We start from the raw sequence: 21932 nt of genomic DNA, 5'->3' as shown, positions 1-21932 counted from the left end.
GCGCCTTGGTGTCCCTGCTGTCCCAAAGGCAAAGATAGCAGGGAAACTTGGTAAAACCACCTTGGAGACCCATCAGGAATGCCACCACTGCAGCCTCTTGATGCCATCTCAGAAAAATCCAGATATGTGTCCACTTAGGCAGCTGGAACTAAATTGAACTGGTGTGCTTAAGGCCTCTGTATTTATACTACTATTTATATTACTTTAAAAAAAAAAACAATCATTATATAATTCTAAACCACATCTCGACTTATATTTTGAAACTGCAGGCATCTTTTTTCCTTGTGAGTTTTCCCTGAGATTTGAAGTCATTAATTAAACAACAGAACAGTGATTAGTGTCAGCATCTAGTATTTGAATATGAGCCTCAGTCAATCAAATGTTAATTTAATTCTGTCAATCAAATATTTATTTAACAGGCACAATGTACCATTTTTAACATTCATGACAAGTCACAAGATGTATTGTGATTTAGCTATAAGTTACACCAGAAGATGTTTTATATATTATTAAATAAACTCATTTAATGGTGGGGGAGCTAAAAGCTGCAAAGACTTAAAAACCAAAAACATACATACGAGTAATTTATGTAATTATCAAAACTTAACGTGTTACATTTCTTGAGTATCTAACAGTGGTGATATATTGTCTGCTTTTTATCTAGAATTTTTAGACTTTGTTTATACAAAGAATTCAGTGGCTTAATCGCAGTTATCCCAGGTTGTGACCAGGCAGTTACACAACAGGACAAATGAGATCAAATCAAATGTAAATACAGCTTAGCAGCCATAACAGATAAGTTTTGTCTAATAAACCTGTAGTTTGCCAAACTGAATTCAACAGTTTTAACCTCTTTCTGACGGGTACTGTAGTTCTGTTTTATTGAATCTGTTAGGAATCCTGCCAGGAGAACCATTATAACCAAAATAAAACAGGAGCCCATTAAGCTGCAGATGAAAGTAGAAAATGTGAAGATTTAGTACAATTTATATGGTGAAGGCACTTTCATAATTAAAAAAAAAATCCAACACCTCTGAAGTCAGTTGTTTCAGACCTCAGAGATGCAGCAATGTTTATGTAATGGGAATACACATTTTTCTTTTAAAAGTTGTTCAGCATGTGTTCTTTTGTTTAACAATCATAAATAGTCTCTTCTTGCAGGCTGTCTCTGCAATGTCTCTGGTAGCATTCACTAGGCCACATTTTCGTTCTGTTTGCATCTGTTTTAGAATTCTAATGTAGGTGCCTTGATGGGTTTAATTCACACTTAAGTATGCACTACAGAAAAGTAAGTCTCAGCTCTTTTGCACCAATCTTTTCTGAGTCCGATTTTTTAGGTGCATTTAAATTGGTGCTGTTTTGCCACTGGTTACATTCACTTATTTAACACAGACAAAAATGAATTACTGGTTGGTGTTAAATCAGCTACATAAACAAGTCAATGGATTTCAATTGCATAATAATATAGTCCATTAGGATGTCGTCTTAAGTTAATTTCACAAATGGAAATTTGTGTAATTATTTAATATCATTTAAATCTATAGAACATGTCCACAGAATAATACATATAGATAGCAACTCTTTAAAACTCACAATACCATTTAAATCATATCCATTGTCTTCTAAACTACACTAAATCCAACTGGACCTTCATTGGAGCACTAATTTGTTTATTCCCAAGGACAGTATGGTCATCAAAGTTACGAGTATAATCATAATACAACCAATTTAAAATGCATACTTCTGGTGTTCGGAAGACACTAGTAATAAAAAAAAATGTTTCAGTAACTGCTATTGAAGTAACAGTAACTCAAAAACATCTTCCATATAGCAAACTGATGAACAATATCAGTCGTTTGCGCTGTTTTATTTTGCTTTGTTTGTTATTTGGCTTGCAGGATGTATATGATACCCCCGGTACACACATAGAAAATAATGACAACACTTGGGATACTTACCCGTTCTTGGAGAATTAGCTAAGGATGGGCCCCTTTCAGTCTCTTTTGATTTCTCTGGAGGCTGAAGCCTGACACTTTCCATCCCAGATAATACATCTGGTGCACTCTGGGCATCAGGAACTGCAGTGTCAGCGATGTCAGCAAGGCTCTCAACTGTAATAAGGCAACATAGAAGGGTAGAAAATGCAGGTGTGCTCAATTATTCATCTAGGATGTAGCAATAAGTGGTGCTGACAGTACGGTCTTGGGCTAACTAAGCAGTCAGTGTTATCAGCTGAGAAGCAACTGAGAAGCAATTTGAAGGCTATGGTGTAGGCTACAGAAAGTGTAATCTGCTCCTGTCTTTAGTGAGTGGTACAACCTAAGCCGTTTCTATACATTCCAATAATGACTGTTGAGCGTGTAAAAAAAAAAACACTCTTTAGTTATAACAATGTCTTTAAAAATGTCTTACCTTAAATGTTCAATTGTGTTCACTTTTCAAAACAGAGTCACTTTTAACACTGGATTCTGGATGTAAAGACTTGAATAAGGTCTCTATAATAAATTGTTCTACTTCCTGACATCATCTGAGAAAATCAGTGATAAGTACTTTGTCTGCAAGTGACTGATGTGCTGAGACTTCCCTGATGTGGGCCCCTCATTCAGTTTACTAGAGATCCCTGCTCTGATCCTGGGACTAAGTTGCCATCTTTTAATGTTTCTTTTCAGGTTCCTGTTCCTCTGTCTCCCAGACACAGGACCTCAACTCCCCGTACTGGTAAGCATTTTGATGCACATTTGGCTTTAAGTTACAGTACATGAATGTAATATTGCAACAAAAGTGTATTTTAAAAGAAAAAAGTAAATGTTTAAAAAAGTAGCGTTTGCAGTTATTAAGTAATGGAGGAGATTTCATTCAATTATATCACCTCATTGAGTCTACCAGATGTCTCTTGTTTGTTGAGTGATGTTAAGCTATTCTTGGATCAAGGCTGCCTGACAGATTAGCTGGCTTTAACACTGCTATGTCATTCCTTACTGCAGTTCCTATCTTATATCCCTCAGGTCTGGGTGGTTGTGAAGGTCAAGGACGAACTGGGATCCTTATGTGTGGAGGCTTCCCATGACAAATCAAGATGTATGTGTATAAGCATGAAGATGTTTCCATGACCTGGACCTGTTCTAGAAACCATTCTTTGATGTTTCAAGGATTGTCCTTCCACCTACAACAAGCACATTAGTGCAGGTCTCAGCGGGACTGGTTGGCGAACATGGAAAAAAGACATCAGGGCTTAAACATCTGACCTGTGAATTTCAAATGTAATTTCCCCTTTTGAGGACAAATTTCTAATTAAAACACATGTCTTGCTTTACTGCAGGTGGAAACAATTTATTTTACTTGGGTGATGAACGTGCACAGTGCTAAACAAGAATCGGTCTGAGAACGCACCTGTGTGTGGCAACTGGGTATTAACACAGCAGCCATCCATGACATCAAAACACTTAAGCAAATAGTTAAAGTGTCAAGTAAAGCCTAGGCAGATGTTTCATATGTCACTTGTATTAGCGATTTTTTTAATGAGTTGGCCATGAAGGGAATGAAGTTGGTATGTTTTCTTAAAATGTGCTATGAAGAATCTGGTACTGTATGTGCTACAATAACAACACAGGTGATTTTTGGACAATTATTGCACCTGTGAGCTGACTGCATAAACCCAGCATTCAGACGATATATATATATATATATATATATATATATATATATATATATATATATATATATATATATATATATATAGTGGCTTGCAAAAGTATTCAGACCCTTGACCAATTCTCTCATATTACTGAATTACAAATGGTACATTGAAATTTCATTCTGTTTGATATTTTATTTTAAAACACTTAAACTCAAAATCAATTATTGTAAGGTGACATTGGTTTTATGTTGGGAAATATTTTTAAGAAAAATAAAAAACTGAAATATCTTGCTTGCATAAGTATTCAACACCCACACATTAATATTTGGTAGAGCCACCTTTCGCTGCAATAACAGCTTTAAGTCTTTTGGGGTAAGTATGTACCAGCTTTGCACACAGTGTCAGAGTGATTTTGGCCCATTCTTCTTGGCAGATTTGCTCCAGGTTGTTCAGGTTGGTTGGACGACGCTTGTGGATCGCAATTTTCAAATAGTGCCACAGATTCTCAATGGGATTGAGATCAGGACTTTGACTGGGCCATTGTAGGACATTCACCTTTTTGTTCTTGAGCCACTCCAGTGTTGCTTTGGCCTTGTGCTTGGGATCATTGTCCTGCTGAAAGATGAATTTCCTCCCAAGCTTCAGTTTTTTAGTGGACTGAAGCAGATTCTCTTGCAGTATTTTCCTGTATTTTGCTCCATCCATTCTTCCTTCAATTGTAACAAGATGCCCAGTCCCTGCTGATGAGAAGCATCCCCACAGCATGATGCTGCCACCACCATACTTCACTGTAGGGAATGTGTGTCTTGAGGCATGGGCAGTGTTAGGTTTGCGCCACACATAGCGCTTTGAGTTTTGGCCAAAAAGCTCTATCTTGGTCTCATCTGACCACAAAACCTTTTCCCACATCACAGCTGGGTCACTCTCATGCTTTCTGGCAAACTCCAGACATGCTTTCAGATGGTACTTTTTGAGTAACGGCTTCTTTCTTGCCAGTGTTATGCAGAGCTCTTGATATGGTTGACTGGTGCACCATTACTCCACTCCCAGCCACTGAACTCTGTAGCTCCTTCAAAGTGATTGTTGGCCTCTCTGTGGCTTCTCTCACAAGTCTCCTTCTTCTTGGAGCGCTGAGTTTTGAGGGATGGCCTTTTCTTGGCAGTGCCTGGGTGGTGTGATGCAGCTTCCACTTCCTGATTATTGATCCAACTGTGCTCACTGGGATATCCAAACACTTGGATATTATTTTGTACCCTTTCCCTAATCTATGCATTTGCATTACTTTATTTCTAACTTCTGTAGAATGCTCTTTGGTCTTCATTTTCCGTCACATTCACAGCCTTACCAATGATCCTTCAACAGTGGGGTTTTTATCCAGAAAATGTGACAGCAACTTTAATGGTTCACAGGTGGAGGCAAATGGTAAGGTAATTGTGTCTTCGTTAGGGCAATTTCTTTTATCGGTGCAAACTGGGAGCTTCCACAGCACAGGGGTTGAATACTTATGCAAGCAAGATATTTCAGTTTTTTTATTTTTCTTAAAAATATTTCCCAACATAAAACCAATGTCACCTTACAATAACTGATTCTGAGTTTCAGTGTTTAAAAATAAAATATCAAACAGAACAAAATTTCAATGTACCATTTGTAATTCGGTAACATGAGAGAATTGGTCAGGGGTCTGAATACTTTTGCAAGCCACTGTGTATGTATATATATATATATATATATATATATATATATATATATATATATATATATATATATATATATAGATACACACACACACACTGGTCCTACATGCAGTGCTTGACTGCATTATGCAGACAGTCACGCTACTGTACTAAAGTTGTTTATGGTTACGCTTGTGCTGTTCATGAACTGCAGAAGGAGAAAGCAATTCTGTTAAGTGTCTCAAATACAAAAAGTCTGGGTTATCACGTTTACAGCACTTGGGACTGTTATTGCTAACCACTGGTTAAGACATTGTCACAAACTGAGAATTACATCTTTTGGCCACCTGGTGGTGGTCATACCATTCTGTCACATTGTGAACACATTTTTTTTTTCCAGAAAACTAGCAACATTTATTTCCCTTAAGATATCAGTTTCCACTGCTTTACACCTACACATGGAATATCAATCACACCACTGTATTTTAGTTTCAGAAATATCTGGTTTATCAATAGAAGTAAATCATTTGAAATTTTTAAAAACAGAAAAATATTCTTGTGTCGCATTGTTCTATACCTGGTACCCATTGTCACGATATATATATATACTATATTATATCTATATATATATATATATATATATATATATATATATATATAGGGAGAGGGTTAATTCCTCCCTGCTAAAAAATGAAAATGTGCATATTCACATTTTAGTTAATTTAATTGTTTTGTTTAATTGTTTTATTAGTTCATTATCACCTGCATCTGGCTATTATTGTAAATTAGAGCCAGGTGCAGGGTATTAAAGGAGAGCAGTCAGTCTGCTTAGGGTGGCTTAGGAGCACTTACTAAACAGACAGGATCACCTTGACTAATACACTGGACATATAAGCTGTTTACCGGTAGACAAACACACAGGTTAATACACAGTACTCACACTTGTGACTGCTTCCTTCTCCTAAGCAGCCTCAAGCATACTGGCTGCACCCTTTTTAAACCTGCACCTGGCACTAATTTGCAAAAACCACCAAGTGGGGGTGATAATGAACTAATAAAACAATTAACAAAACAATTAGATGAACCAAAACGTGCATATGCACATGTTTTCTTTTTTGAGCAGGGTGGAATTAACCCTCTCCCTGCTCACAAAATATATATATATATATATATATATATATACACACACACACAACTCCTTAAGAGATTCTCAAGATTTAGAGAGCAGCCTCACAGCTCCACTTCGGATGTTTAAGCTAGTGAAGAAAAGAGAAAGTCCCCTCGAAGCTGGAATACAGCTGGAGTGAAGCTGTGATTGATGAGAGTAGCCGGCAAAAATGGCAACTCAAATAAACCAAAAAGTGTATGTCTTGGAAGCCAACCATGAAACTGAAATAAGCAAAGCTGAAAAGCAATCAGCTGAAACTCTTCAAACACCATGGAGGTCTTAAAAAGCAAAATGGAAAAGAAAAGATGCAGGTAATGTGAACATACGCCACAACCACTTAAATATGAAGCAATGACAAAGCCTGACATGTGAAAATCAATCAACCCGAGTGCCACTGCAATACAACTTCAATCACTACATTTTCAAAGGGTTTGGAAAGATTACCTATTTTGCTAAATTGTTTTTTTTAGGCTATTTTTTCACTGGAGATCTCAATGCTTTATGTTATTGCCTTCATTCAGCTTTTAAACGTTTATCGAAAATCCTTCAATTCCAAAGACTTTGATAATTTCATTCAAGTTATGCAATCATAGCTTAGTACTGAACTATATTTATTTGTGAGCACTAGAACAAAGCTACATTACAGTACTTAATTTACCCAGCATGTTGATGAAAAATAAACAATCTTGAACAACACTTCATGGGAAATAATTTTAGCTTTCATTTTAAGCTCACATAGTTGGGTCAAGATTATGATCTGGATTACATGACACATATCTTCAATTTATTTTCCCATTTGAAGATAAACTACTCTGTAGCACTGCCAAAATAACATGTTGGATGTTTATTCAACACTCTACAATAGTATTTATTAATCTAGGCATTTCTGTACTCATGTGGTAGTTTGACTGTCTGCGAAGTTAAAAAGAGGTAATTAATCAAAGACACGGTGGACAGCATGGTCTCATCAATGCACCTTGGCTACAGAGCTTCAGCAGCTGTACACCACTCTCTGCACTAATTATTTTGGCATCTTCATATTTTAGACTGCTCAATATTAAACTATTTTTTGACAGGAAATCTATGAAAACCAAACTGGAATACAACCAGAAGTCACTTTAGTAAACGCTAAGGAGGAATTAAACTAAGAACATACTGAATCAGCACATTGCAATGGAAATTGCTTGCAGGTGGTGAAAATTGATAAAAAAGAGGAATATTTAGAAAATATAAATAATTCCAATAATTATTACTATGGAATTTTCAGAATCAGATTAAAAACATAAACAATACTTTAGTGCCAAAAAGTTCTATGAACTCCAAAAAGGCTGTTTTGGTGGCACACAATACAAAGTCAAAGTATGTGAAGTACAATTTAAAATTTATATAAAATAAAATAAAATAAAAATAAAAAAATCATATAGGTTTTTTCTTTGTTACTTAACTTAACGAGAAGTTCGATTTTCAATATATAGAAATATATATATATATATATATATATATATATATATATATATATATATATATATATATGTGTGTGTGTGTGTGTGTGTGTGTGTGTGTGTGTGTGTGTGTGTGTGTGTGTGTGTGTGACCTCTTCTCAGGATCATAATACGATTGAATGAAATTTATTGAAGAAACTTTAATATATATATATATATATATTATTTACTTGGTTAAGCTTCCCTCAAATATGCAATAGGTACCCCTAGAAAAATGAGCTATAAATTAAGCAGTTTTTTAAATTGCCCTTTATTTCTAAACCATGAATTCCATGGGGAAGGTTACTGTAACTTGTGTCAGAAATACTTAATGAAAAAGGAGAATGTGCGTGCATCATACAGATGTTAACAATAAATCAAAACCAGTACCCCATTTCAGCTACAGCAGGTTGTGTAATATGTATAGCATCATTATAAGAGCTACAAATGTAAGATGGCAGGATGCCAAGTAAAAAACATAGTTAGGTTTGTGCTGGTTTTAAATTAAAATGGTTGAAAATGCCTACTTTTACATGACCTGCCATCACCCCCCATGCCTTGAGGACAGCGTCCGCATTTGTAGGATCCGAAACTGTTGATACAAGGTGCTCCGGGGAAACAGGGGCTCTTCTCACATTCATTTACATCTTCTTGACAAGAGGTACCTATGGAAACAGGAAATTTAGATGTGCTGCATTTTGATATTATTATTATTATTATTATTATTATTATTATTATTATTATTATTATTATTATTATTAGTTTATTAGTAGACACCTTTATCCAAAGTGATTTACAGAGACTATTACGGTACTTTACTTACAATGTTGAACTCAGAACGACCCAAGCGAAACTATCGATAAAGCCAGGGGTGCCCAACTTACAGCCCGCGGGCCTGACATGGTCCACCGCAGCATTTCATACGGCCTGCGACCTGTTTGCTGGCACAGCACAACTTACAGTGATTCACAGGTTTCATATTATAATTTTCACGTTTTGCATACGGTACTTGAGATGTTTTTTAGTGTTCCACGCAAGCCACATAAACTGCTCAGTAATGAAAGCACACAAGCTGTCCCCACGATTAGAAATACAATTAAGCAGGCTACCTACTGTAACCATGGTAATAACTTTCATTGCAGAACCGTCAAGGTGGCGTTTTTACGATTATTTTAGCCATGGTTTTCAACTCTACACAAAACTCAAAAAATACAACGCCGACCTTTATATTTCCTGTAATTAACTGGACAGCATTTCTTTCGACTTCTTAATATCTACGTAGGCTACTGTAACTGCACTGTAATATCTGTACTTGTATGACTGCACAACAAAGAAGATTTAAAATAAAAAAACTTGGGGTGAAGTCGAATGACATGCTGTCCAATACTGTGGAAAAAAAAAAAAAGTTGATTACAGGAAATAAAGATTAAAACAGTAATAAAAAAAGCAGCTGACATTGTATTTTTTTCTTCTGTATGTTTTGTGTAAAATAAAGCTGAAAAAAAAAACATGACTAGCTAAAAACGGAATCTTTACGCCTCTGAAGATTTTCCGACTTCAAGTCACACGCAAACGACATCCGACTGTTTGAAAACCCTTTGTTGCAGAGGTGTATAATGCTCCTGCTTCTCTTCAAATGGAATTTATTGATCTGCAGTGTAACTCAGGTTGGTCGAGTTTTACTCCCTGCTTCTCAACGATCAATTACAAAATCTACGAAAAATCTGCTAAAGTCTCGTTTGACAGACGACCACATGCATGATGTACTACGAATGAGAGTTTGAGCCAAACTTTGAGAAACCCGTAGCTGAGAAATAAATAAATGTATATTTTTCTTTATTCATAATTAGATAGAGTTATGTGGTTTTTTTTTTCTTCTGTCTTTGGCAATCTGGTGCTTGTTTTATTTGACTGTTACAGTGTGTTGTGTGACACTGTAACTCTAGTTTATTTATTTATTTTATTTTGAAAGAGATATTCCTGTGCACAGAAACAAGCATTTGCAATCTAATAACAAGCTAAACATTTGGAAACAAATGTAGCCATAAATATTTATTTTGCCAAGTCTTTCCTTTCCTTTGCTTCTAACAGTGCTGACTTCTAAATGTGTAACACCATACTGACACATTGGCTTTAAGAGATGATGCATCCTAAATTATTAAACTCTGGCAAATACTTCATTTCAGTTTACTGTTCCTGTACATTCTTACCTAAAGTGTTTTTGATCACTTTCTGTTTAGAGATCAGAGCACAACATGTATTTATACGGTAGCTGTATCCTTGACACACTCTAGAAAAAGATTGATGGGATTATCCCAAATAGCAATGTACAATGAACACGAGAGTTAAAATGCTTTCAAAATCTATTTGTGACTCTGCTTCTGAAGCAGGCTTGTTGATTGATGCACTATGTTGCACACAGCAGCAGGCTTTAGTGTGCGCAGTTGTGTTTCCAAGTGGTGTTTTATTTATTTATTATTTTCCAGAACTGGTTGCACAAGTACCCACTGTCATGCCCCTTGTAAACTAATTAAGAGCCTCGTCTTTTCAAAATGAATGTTTCTGAATAGCTGCACCCAACTTTTTTCTAATTTTATTGAAATTCTCCAATTTAATTTAATGTAAATCTACTACATATCTGCATCAGTATCTACTTTATGACTTGGCGTATAACATTGCTTTAAACATGAAACTGGAAATGTATGATTACCATACTCTAATCTCAACTGACTGTTAAACATTAATAAACTTGTGTATGTAAGAAGGTGGAGTACCTCTGAGACCAGCTGGACATTCACACAAATAACTATGGACTCCATCTACACAGGTGCCTCCTCCACATGGATTTGATATGCACTCATCAATATTTTCCTGACAGAGATCTCCTGTGAATCCTGGGGGACACATGCAGAGATATTCACCACTTCCTGGGGGGAAATTGATATTCGTAACACATGTTCCACCATTCAAACAACCACATGGCTTCACTGCAACCTGCAAGAGAAAACGACACAGACTTTACAGGCAGTTATAACTAGAAATGCGTATCATTAACCCTGACCTGGTGTTGTTTGACTGTAATAACAATAAACTGATCAGATATTGGTAATTACACTCTCTTTTTAAATCCTCATAAGAGCAACAAAATATTATTAGGAAATCCTATTTAGTAATTGTTAGCAGAATAAAAGCAGCTGTTTGCCTCCCGTCTGGAGGCTAAAGGAAGATTTACTGCAATCACCCATCTGAATCACCCATTTGATAAATATGTAGGCATTTGTTTTTAACACTAAGTGCACTTGACAATATATTGTATGTAGTATTTAAAATGTGTCGTCATAAAGTAGCTAACTCTCAATCTTCCTAAAAGAAATATTGCTTTGTGTTTATTGCATGATACACGTATGAATAAATTTCCATCCTCCAAGTTGTTTAATGTCATAATCTTTCACATGTTGAGATCTTATAAATTTCGCCGAATTACTGTGGAACAGTATGATAAAAACTGTATCATAAAAAGTTATAGGTACATAAAACTCATCCTATTAATTATGCACAGTATGGATTGATACACAGTATTGCTTTCTCTGGGAACGTGTTTCTCACAAACAGGCAAACCAATTAGTTTCTTCATCAGGAGTAGATTACTCCGGTCATAGAGGGTTGTTCCATGCCAGGTTTAATAGATATAATTTGGATTAACTGTTCTAGAACATAGTCAGGGGTTTAACTGGTTGAATAATAATGTAAAGTAATTAACCTGGACCGGATGTGTCAATGCCTACTTCTGATCTACAACATTTCTCTCTGTGTAAAGAATGTGTATGGGACTATTCAAAATTACAGGTTAGTCAAGGTTTGGGTTTGGAACGGTAGAGTTCATATAGTATTGTTATTGTGTAATTAACACCCAGACAATAATAAACAGTAATTATTTAGAATTTAATTTGATCAGCCCTAATCTATATTAACAGGTATTCTGGTGAAACAGAGACAATAACAAATCATTATCATGATGGTTATTCAACAGTGAATACAAAACCCTTCATTTTGGTAATACTCTTGATTAAAGAGGTCGATACCACATCCTCATCTCTGACACCTATTTTAATGATCTAATATGTAAATCCTGACACCCTTTAAACTAGTAGGATTCATTAATATTAACATGATTCCTGCTACTTTTTCTCCCTAACTGTGATTTCTTGACCTATTTAATAACACTACTACTACCACTACACACAAAAAATACAGTGTAATGGGGTCATTAAAAATAGACCCCAAGCTGTATCTTGTCTTTTGGCTTAAAAAAAAAGACATGTCTTATTGATTGACCTGCAGATACAGTACTGTCAACTCAAATCTGCGTGAACGTTTGATCAACACACTTGAAAAAAATATAAAACGACTGTTCAGGATGCTCATGTGCTGGTTATGATTGCCACACATGTGGTACAGACATTAAAGAGACTACGAAAGAACTGTCAGTATTTACCTCTACAGAGTATCTGCTTTGTGCATTGCATTCATCTGACACTGTAAATTCAAATATTTGTGTTTCTTCCGAATGGACTTTCCAGATGAGGAGGCCTGCAGGGGAGAGAGAAGCATCCTGAGGCCCTGACTCTTGCAGGAACTGCATGGCAGAGCCCTCGGGATCCACAGCTGTGAACTGGTAGACAAAGTTTTCGCCAGAAAACGTCTGCAGTTTATTAACTGGAACTTGGAACATAGGAGGCTGATTGTCTAAGAAGAAAGAAAACAAGATTGCATGCGGTAACATCCAGGCACATTATGAATAACTTGCATAGTGTGCATCCTATCCTTGGGTAAAGCTAGTCTTACATCTTTTACATGTGATGATTAATTAAAACAGTTTGGATTGTTAACAAACTTGGTCAGATGGTTAATTACTGTGCTTGTATTACTTACATTAAATACAGTTGTTTCAGCACATATTCAATATACAATACAACACATAAACTTTGTATACAAAACCTACACAGTAAATAATAGCAACTGAAAACATTGTATGAAGGCAAAAGTCTACAAAAGAAAATAATCTACCAAGAAAGAACAAGACATAACATTTAAAAGTATCTACTGTGGAGAAAAAAAAACAAAAAAAAAAACAACTATTGATATGGTGGTAAGCAAAGGGTTAAGTACAAATACTGTGATATCATTAAAAGCAACCATTAATTAATAACAGGCCCCAGCATAAACTGGTCAGATCATTTGCTAAGAGAAAGACATAGTAAATAATATAAATAATCTGAAATCCCAGAAATCTAAGCTATAAGTGATTGATATAGCCCAAAACATAAAAGTATAGCAAATAATGAAAATATCCATGATTCCCAGGGGATCCATTTCAGTTGCCATTCAAAGCTGACTTGAGCCATAATTGACCCTACTGAAAGTAGAGTGGATACTGATCTCCCTGTTGGCTTATTTATACAGAGCTGCATTTTTTCCTTGTACTATAGAGCTAATGATAACACTACATAGGTGGCTGTACTGTAGTATATAAAGATTAAGGGTTTGTGCTAAGGTATACTCTCACACTGTTTTCCAATTAGATAGGCGGTTGTCAAGAAATAGATGGACATCTGTTGTGGGTAAAATATCACATGTAGGCTTTGTCCAGTAGTGAAGGAATTACTGTGGCAATCCCTACAGTTTGTAGAAGTTTGTAGTGACAGATAATATTGAGAACTTGCAAAAAGATAAACTATAGCACCCAAAATGTTTTTAAAATAAATGTTTGTCTTACTTTCATTTACTGACCAGGTGAACTTTGAAATGCTAGGTTTACATAAGAGACATGGGCTGGTAGGATTGAGATCCTCTTCTCCATAACACAATCCATCTATATTACATGTCTTTTCCTAAAAAAAGAAATAATTAAAAAGCAATAAATGCTGTGCTGTGGCAGCAAGAAAATTCAAGTCAAACTTAGCAACACTGAAGAATATACAGTGTAAAATCAAATGCTTACACGTGCAGCTTATATAACTTATTCTGCTACTCTTAATAACTGCTAAAGAAGGTCCAAACCAAGAATATTCCCAATGTGATTCTGTAGACACATTTACTTTGCCACTAAATGTACTGTGTATTCAATACAAAGATAACCAAATGCTATTTCTGTCAATCCATTAGCATTTAAGTAAAAATCTCTAGAGGTTTATGTGTTCAGAGTGCAGAAAAACACTCAGATGGCTGAATGAGAAACAGACTGATTCCTTCTTACCTCACCAAGTAAACACTCTCCCAGAAATGCATTATAAATCAAGACAATATTAAAAGTTTGAAATGTTCCCTCCAGACTCAATGTTAGTTTATTAACAATCTTGCATTCAAGAGCATCAGTATTTGTGTATTACCACAGTGAATACACATCTCTATTAATATCCTCCCAGGGTGTTTGAAGTGTAAAACTACACTGTGTGTTTTGTTTGAAGTTGGCTGTAAAGTGTTTGGAGAATTGCTTAAGTTTTAAGAGCTGTGTTCTGGGTTTTCTGTTTTTGCAATACAGGAAATTGTTTTTATATCATTTCACCACTGTCCAACACATGTACATTTGCATTCACACACAAACCAATGATAAAATTACATCTTATGCTTTTGGTTATGCGTTCTTTCTAAATATTAACTTCTCTGATGTTAACGAAAATATCTGTTTCACAACATGCTATATATATTTCAAACATGCACAATTTGAATACTGTGGACCACTGATGGAAATACTGTAGGAATAAGAACTTGTTCAACTTTTGGTGTTACTTTAAAAGTCAAATGCAAATCAAATATAACAGAATATAACCATTCACGCTAGCACATTGTATTTCAATTGACTCACATACCTCATTAATTTAAATTACCTTTAACGTACAAAGTCCAGTTAACGATGAGTGGCAGGCCTGACACACACCATCATATAAGATCACCACCTTGGAGTCACTATACAGGGAGCCATCATTAGTTATCTATGAAGATATGAAAGCCAAGTTTTCAGTTTTGAATTTCCATATGATACTGTCTAAATTCAGCATGCAGATCCCATCCAGGAAATAAATGAAACCCCCTCTGAGTTACTCAGAGCAAGCTAACAAATTGCTAGATACCAAAAACTGGACAATACTCATTAATAACAGAAGCAAACTTTCGACTCAAATGGTATTTTGGAAAGCTGTCAAGTTTTCTAATATCTCTTTGGTGAACCATGTTGTACGATTTATACAATCATTAAATTAAAATATCAGACTGCAATGTTAATCATCATTTAAAGAAAAAAAAAGAAATTAAGAAACATTCTCATTTTCTACAGTCACTCTGGACTCAGACACCCACATCTTTTTTTAGGACACATCATAAAAATGGACAAACAGATACCGCTGCCATTGCGTTTTCTTTTCTCGCAGTTTGCCAGTTACGCAATGGAGCAAGATGTATCACTTCTTTATTGAACATGTATGTGGCAGATCCAGTTTTAAAATAAAAAATATATAATCTATACTGTGAAAATCTATAACTGGTATGGCCAATACAAGGCATTCTTTCAAACTTTCAAACTTGTTTTTCTTGGGACACATATTGGGTTGTTTTGCCTAGACCATCAACTTGCTGATCATGCACAATCTTAGGTTTAAGGTGATAAAGAGTTGATATGACCCATTGGCTTGATAAACCATATCCAGTTATCCTTTGACAAAGGTGTGAGGTAATAACTCTTTTCCTGTATAATACGTTAATCTTTATGAAAAAAGGTACTGATGATTAAATAGTCAAATTTAATTTAACTATGACTTACTTTTACTTCCCATCGAGCAAATGGCTTGTCATCGACCATGAAGTCAACCGTCTCGCTGGCCATGTTATTTAAAGGAGGAAGTACACAGTCCACGGCCTTGGAACTGAGGAATGTAGCCTTAGTGATCTCCTGGACCCCGGGTACCCAGTGACCGTTGACATACTGTGTATGAGATGACACAGAATGAGCACTAAAAATGTAATCAATGCTGTTCAGAAAGGTCTGTCAGCGTCAAAGCAGGACTGTACTGTTCTGTCTGAATACCTATGCTCATGTTCCGTTATCTGTTAATGCAGATATATATATATATATATATATATATATATATATATATATATATATATATATATATATATATATATTATATTGTTAAGATAGGTCTATTCCAGTTACTAGTCAATGATCAGATGTTATAGCTACTATCGATGAAGCTATGTTTCATACAAAGTAACTCTTCAGTGAGAGTTTTATATTATTATTATTAATATTAGCATTACTATAAACTGTTACAGAAATATAAGGAACCTTGCTGAATGTCCACAATGTTACCGGGGCAGTCCCAATTTAAAATTCCAATTATATTAAACAAAACATTATTATAATAATAAATCAGTAAATCGTCTGAAAAATTTTTCGTGCTTCAGAGACTAGGGGGTGAACGATGCATCAAGAACTACTGCTGCTGCTGCTGCAGGCACTTAATATAGGATGTCAGTTTTACATCTCATAGAAAGACACACATAAGAAACCAGTTTGGTTTTGGCGAAGCTCAATTATGGGCTGTCTCAGCATGTAATGGACTCAATACAACTGGAATCATGTTGGAGTGAGTTCTTGGTGACCCTGGAAGACTTGCAATATTGATACACTACAAAAGAAACTTGAGATATATGTAGGCTTTGTGACCATCACATTGATATTCCATAGGCACGTACTGTGCTTATAGAGAATTAAAATACACAGAATTAACTGAAAAATGAAAGTGAAATATTTGTGTTAGTGTTACTTAAAAAATATATCCAAATACAAGACATCAGAAGTTTGTTTTACACAGTGCAGCAAGGGAAAAATAGAAATAATCATTAAAAATAAAAGTAATTTGTTGTTGGAGGAGGATCTGACACTGCGGGCAGTATCAGTCTTCTAGAAACAGCACGGGAAATGTTGCTAAGCTGCTACACCACTGTGAAGTACAATAAGCAGTAGTTTTAATTGAAGGTAGGCAGCAGTCAGAAGCTAAAAAACTAATTCAGTGCATGTGAAGACGGCATCATTAGCCCAGTTCAGTATAATACCTGCACCAGGCTGGTGTGCTACAGGTTTTCTAATCACAGGGTGTCAGCATGCAATATCTGAAATGTCACCAGGAAGCTACCTTTTTAGCATCTCTCATCACTGCAGGGGCAGAATTAAACAGTTCAAAAAGAGAAGGTACAAGTTTAATAACTAAATGCAATGGTTTCGCCCTGTGATACAGGCTTACCTTCATCCTGGAATTATTAGTTCCTTTTCATTGTAATTTCTTTCATGGATTTGTTATTATATATATTTTTAATAATACATGTACATCTGGGGAGATGACTTTTTTTTTTGATTATGGACTAAACAACAGAGCTATCGGATTTCAGAATCACCTAAAGCCATTATGCAACATATTTGATTAATACCAGCTGACAATAATTATACTGCATGCAATTACAGACAAAGGCTTGCAAAGTATGGGCAAAGCATGTCAATGTATTATTCATATTTATAATTAATTCTGTGCTTGTGCAGCGCACAGTTTTCTATTTGTATTTATGAAGTATTATGAGCTATAATGTAGGATAATTTTTCATCATCCAGTTACCAAATTATTTGTACCAATTCGTGTTACAACAGCTTACATTAAATACCCTCTTTTTTCACAAATCGTTTCACAGTGTAATTACCATATTAATTTTGAACCCAAGAGCTAAGTTTCTGGTGGTAGCTCACCATCAATCTAGTGACCTGACAGTGCAGGTCACCAGAGTCCATGAAGCCAAGACCAAACACACGGACACTGTTGCACTCATATACTTGTATATCACACAGACCACTGTTCTCCAGGTCTGTTAGTTCTGGGGGATGACCTTGAATGAGAAAAAAAATAATAATTATAATTATACATCTTGAATGTTTTACTGTTATATACATTGCATAGAAATAACTACGCACACATGTTAAATTTTGTGGAAGGAATGACTTGTGAAACCCTCCCCCCTTTAAACAAATAAAAGTAAAAAAGCAAACAACAACATAAATAATACAATACAAATCAGAATGAGTGACCTGCTGTAGGGTCACCTGGGTAAATATGAGAATATTTCCAGTACTATAAATCCAGTAAATTTTGACAGTCATTATTACACATTTGAATCCCTACTGTGTTTGATCCCAGGTGTATAACACACAATAAAGATTTCTGACCCTCAGATTAACGTATTCAAACCTCAAAGAGATGTTTCAGTAAAATGATGGAATTACATTGTAAGATTATTGACTTCACGCACTAAAAGGTCATACAGGTACTGTAAAAATGAGGAATTGTTCATTTCCCTTCCTCTCCAGTGCCTAATTTGAGTCTATTTACCTAGGCTGACATTATATACCTAAAGGCCTATATTTGTGGACAAAAAAATATATATATACAGTAAACATCATGGGTATTTCGCTGATGTAAATGTATGCTAAAAGTCTTGATTCCAATCTTCCTGTTTATACAGGAAATACAAAATTAATAAAAGTAGTGACAACGTTTCTGCTTGGATGCACTTTCATTGAATCTGTTGATTTTTTATTATATCATATTTCCACTTCGACTCTGTCTGCAGGTAATTAGTACACTGGTGTCATTCTGTGCAAAATATAGGGCTTTCTGTAACTGTAATTTTGTTTTATGCATCATGTAATCAAAAATTACAGCATGGTGCCAGCGTTGGGGATGATAAATACTCAAAGCATTGAGACTGCAGAGGCTCATCCTAAATCATGTTACACTAAAAAGTACACTATACACTATTTAAGTACATTTTTTAGTTTTAACACAAAAATAGCCGAACAGAAAGGGATACATTTTGGCGCATTAGCTAGGTGCGACGAAAACGGCCTTGCCTTAACATCTGAACTTAAATCTTTAATTGCGCATTGATAAAGCCATTGCTATTCAGCCTTTTTTTTCAGTAGGCAATCAAAGGGCATACAATATAGTCATCTGTGCACTCTTGATATCTGTCCCATTTGCAGAGTATTTAAGCACTCAGATTATTTACTTGAAGTAATCAAATTAAAGAAAATATATTCAAACATAATCTTCGTATACAGCAGTACTCTACAATTCTATCTGTGACAGTGTTCACCCGTACCTTATCTTAATGTTATTTATCTCAGTGATACACATGTTTCTGCAAGGCTAAGGATCCTAACTTGTGCAACATTGTCAAGGAATGCAAATTCTGGACAAACATTTGTGTGGTGAAATTTAACTAGGCATTACATAAAGAAGTAGTTTTACATTACATAAGTAGTTTTAACACTTGTTATTATCACCTAATGTGTTTTCTCCAGTCCCTCATTGTCAATACTGTTTGAATATTCTCCTTATTTAAATAAATTTAAAAGTGTTAAATAATAAATGGCAATAAAAAAGGCTCCAACAGTGATAAACCCTGGGACAAAGTCAAACTATGAAACCCAGGGTCATAAAAAACATGCACCGAAACATCGGCAGGGTTCTCCCCAGGCCTTTTCAGGGTTTTTTTCAGCCGGGCAGCGGCAGCCACTTTGCCAGGCAGCCCGTCCGGCAGAAAAAACCTGATCCGCCCATCTTGCAGATGCTACTGTGCCATTAACAATAAGGATTGATTTCGCTTCTAGCAGACTAGATCAGTTGCGCATTGCTAGGTGAAAAAAAAAAAAATCTTGGAACCACATGACAGATGTGTTACGTCTTGATAAAACATTTAACCAATCAGAGAGTTAAAGGGGCGGGTTTTCTGTGTTAAGCACTTCGAGAGGCTAAAACGTTAAATATGACTGCTAAAAAAATAACTGATTATTTTCAAATCAAAAATAGTGACAATGAATGCAGGGTTTTCAAAATAAGCCGGTGATCGGCGCAATCCATTGCCTAATACTATATTTGCGCCAGCTACTTTATTAAAAAAAATATTAAGATTATTTTCGGGTATTATCATTCAGTCAGTCAGACAATTATTTGTACTGTCATGTGATATAAACAAAGTGTATTCCTTTTGTTGTGATATTGTATCAATATGTACCCAGGTGCTTGTGAGAGACATTGTGGGTTCATATATAGAGGCTGTACACCTTTAAGAAGAAAGGTGTGAGGGGATATCAGCTGAGCACTTGTCAGTTGTCATACAAATGCTTCAGTGCAGAGGTGCTGGATTATTACACTAAAGTTTCATGCAACAGTTATGATGGTGACCAAATGTGTGCAAGTACTATTGTGTAAAAAAATGGATTAAATGAACAGTTTCATTAATCAAAAACAGCAAAAAACTTAAATAGACGTGCATTAACAAAATGCCCTGAAAATGCCCTAAGCAACAAGCTCAATAATTAAGCTAAAAAGGTTGTGAAAAGGTTACCGTTTTTTTCGTTTTTTTGTGAACTCCAATAATCCTGTGTTATCTTTCCCCAGTCTTATCGTAGAATGCCTAAATAAGCACAGCAATTTACCATAATAAAAAAACAGTAATGAAAAAGAAAATGTAGAACATAAAAAAGTGCAACCAGATACAGTCAACGACAGACAACACATTATTCAAATTCTTTCTCGTATTATATATTTAAGCTAAGGCAAGTTTATTTTTTTCGTTAAAATTGCTCCTGGCTACAATGTTTTGCAGCCCAGCTGTACAGAATTCCTGGGGAGAACCCTGATCAGTGTATATTATTTCACATTGTGAGATCTTTTTCCACCTGTTTTGAAGTAAAAACTGAAAATAGTCAGAAAAAGGCTGTGGGGATTTTAATGTGGCTGCCAAAGGCATCTTGCAAATAAATCAGGAAAAAAACAATTCCCTTTACTATAGTAAATGATATCCAGATGAATCAGGGTGACTGTTCCTTATGTGAAATGTGAGGATAATACAAAAATATGCTAGGTTGTCATTGGCAAGGAATTGACATAACAGAAAAGCAATATTCTGAATTTGAAACTGTAAGAGATGGCTCCTAAAGTTATTTTACAGTTTCACATACAGACCTCGGTCCTCACAGGCCAAAGTCTTTATTTATACAGTAATGTTCTCACATTGACGTAAATAGTGTACTCACTGTACTATGAACTTTCCTTTACTGTATGTTGAGAGAATATATATTCTGCATTGTGAACATTAATAGCGCCACCGTATATTAGTTTAGAAAAAGCAGGCTACATTTATCTTAATCTAAAGGACACCTTAGAAACTCCCAAATGTATAGTGTGATAACTGACCTTTTGAACTACTTGGGAAAAGTGTATTACGTCACCCTATAGTAAGCTTTGGCTCAGAAATTAGGAAGGACTTGTATTAGAGGTCTGCTCGGGCCTAAATTTAAAACCCGTTCTGAACCCATCCAACCGAACAAATCCAGACCAGACCCGAGCCCAAGCCCTTTGAAATATTTGCATACCCTATCTGACCCGACCATTTACACAAATATCATAATTCCAAACATACGCTATTGAAACTAAGTACCATCCGTGTACAGTCTATTTCTGATTTGCAGTTAAAACATAAATAAATCCCTCAATTAATTTCATCTCATTTACTTCCTTTCCTAATAATTCAACACTGCATGATTTAAAAGAAGACAACAACAGGCTTCTTCAAAACTTTGTTACCATAAATACCCACACATTAAGATGCTCTTGCAAATTTGCATAATCATTTTGGACAAAAGAAGTCATGTATGACTGACTTGGACCAGCTGCATGACAAATACATCCCTTTTCAGTGTGCTGCTGCAAAGATTAATTTCCCATCTTTTTGCAGACATATTTCCGTAATATTTTGCAAGATCTGCATTGTACAAAGCCACATGGACTTTTATTATCGTTGAATACCACAGTGTTGTCATTTTTAGACGTACCCTTTCCAGCAACGGAACATTCCACTGCTACACA

At 35.4% G+C, this 21932-nt stretch overlaps 1 protein-coding gene across 1 annotated transcript in view; it reads right to left on the bottom strand.

The window, feature by feature from the left end:
- si:ch211-246m6.5 (von Willebrand factor D and EGF domain-containing protein) overlaps positions 1-21932 on the bottom strand; it is a 64491-nt gene that overhangs the window by 12437 nt on the left and 30122 nt on the right. The window contains exons 13-20 of the mRNA XM_041262816.1: positions 17753-17889; positions 15776-15937; positions 14847-14951; positions 13736-13850; positions 12455-12705; positions 10734-10953; positions 8487-8624; positions 1959-2111 (exon numbers count right to left, since the gene is read on the bottom strand). Of these exons, the coding sequence (XP_041118750.1) occupies positions 1959-2111; positions 8487-8624; positions 10734-10953; positions 12455-12705; positions 13736-13850; positions 14847-14951; positions 15776-15937; positions 17753-17889 (1281 nt within the window). The remainder of the gene's footprint in view (positions 1-1958; positions 2112-8486; positions 8625-10733; positions 10954-12454; positions 12706-13735; positions 13851-14846; positions 14952-15775; positions 15938-17752; positions 17890-21932) is intronic.

Source organism: Polyodon spathula, chromosome 11 (genome assembly GCF_017654505.1).
Source record: "Polyodon spathula isolate WHYD16114869_AA chromosome 11, ASM1765450v1, whole genome shotgun sequence".
In the NCBI taxonomy this organism is placed as follows: domain Eukaryota; kingdom Metazoa; phylum Chordata; class Actinopteri; order Acipenseriformes; family Polyodontidae; genus Polyodon; species Polyodon spathula.
This window is presented reverse-complemented; position numbering and strand designations above follow the sequence as displayed.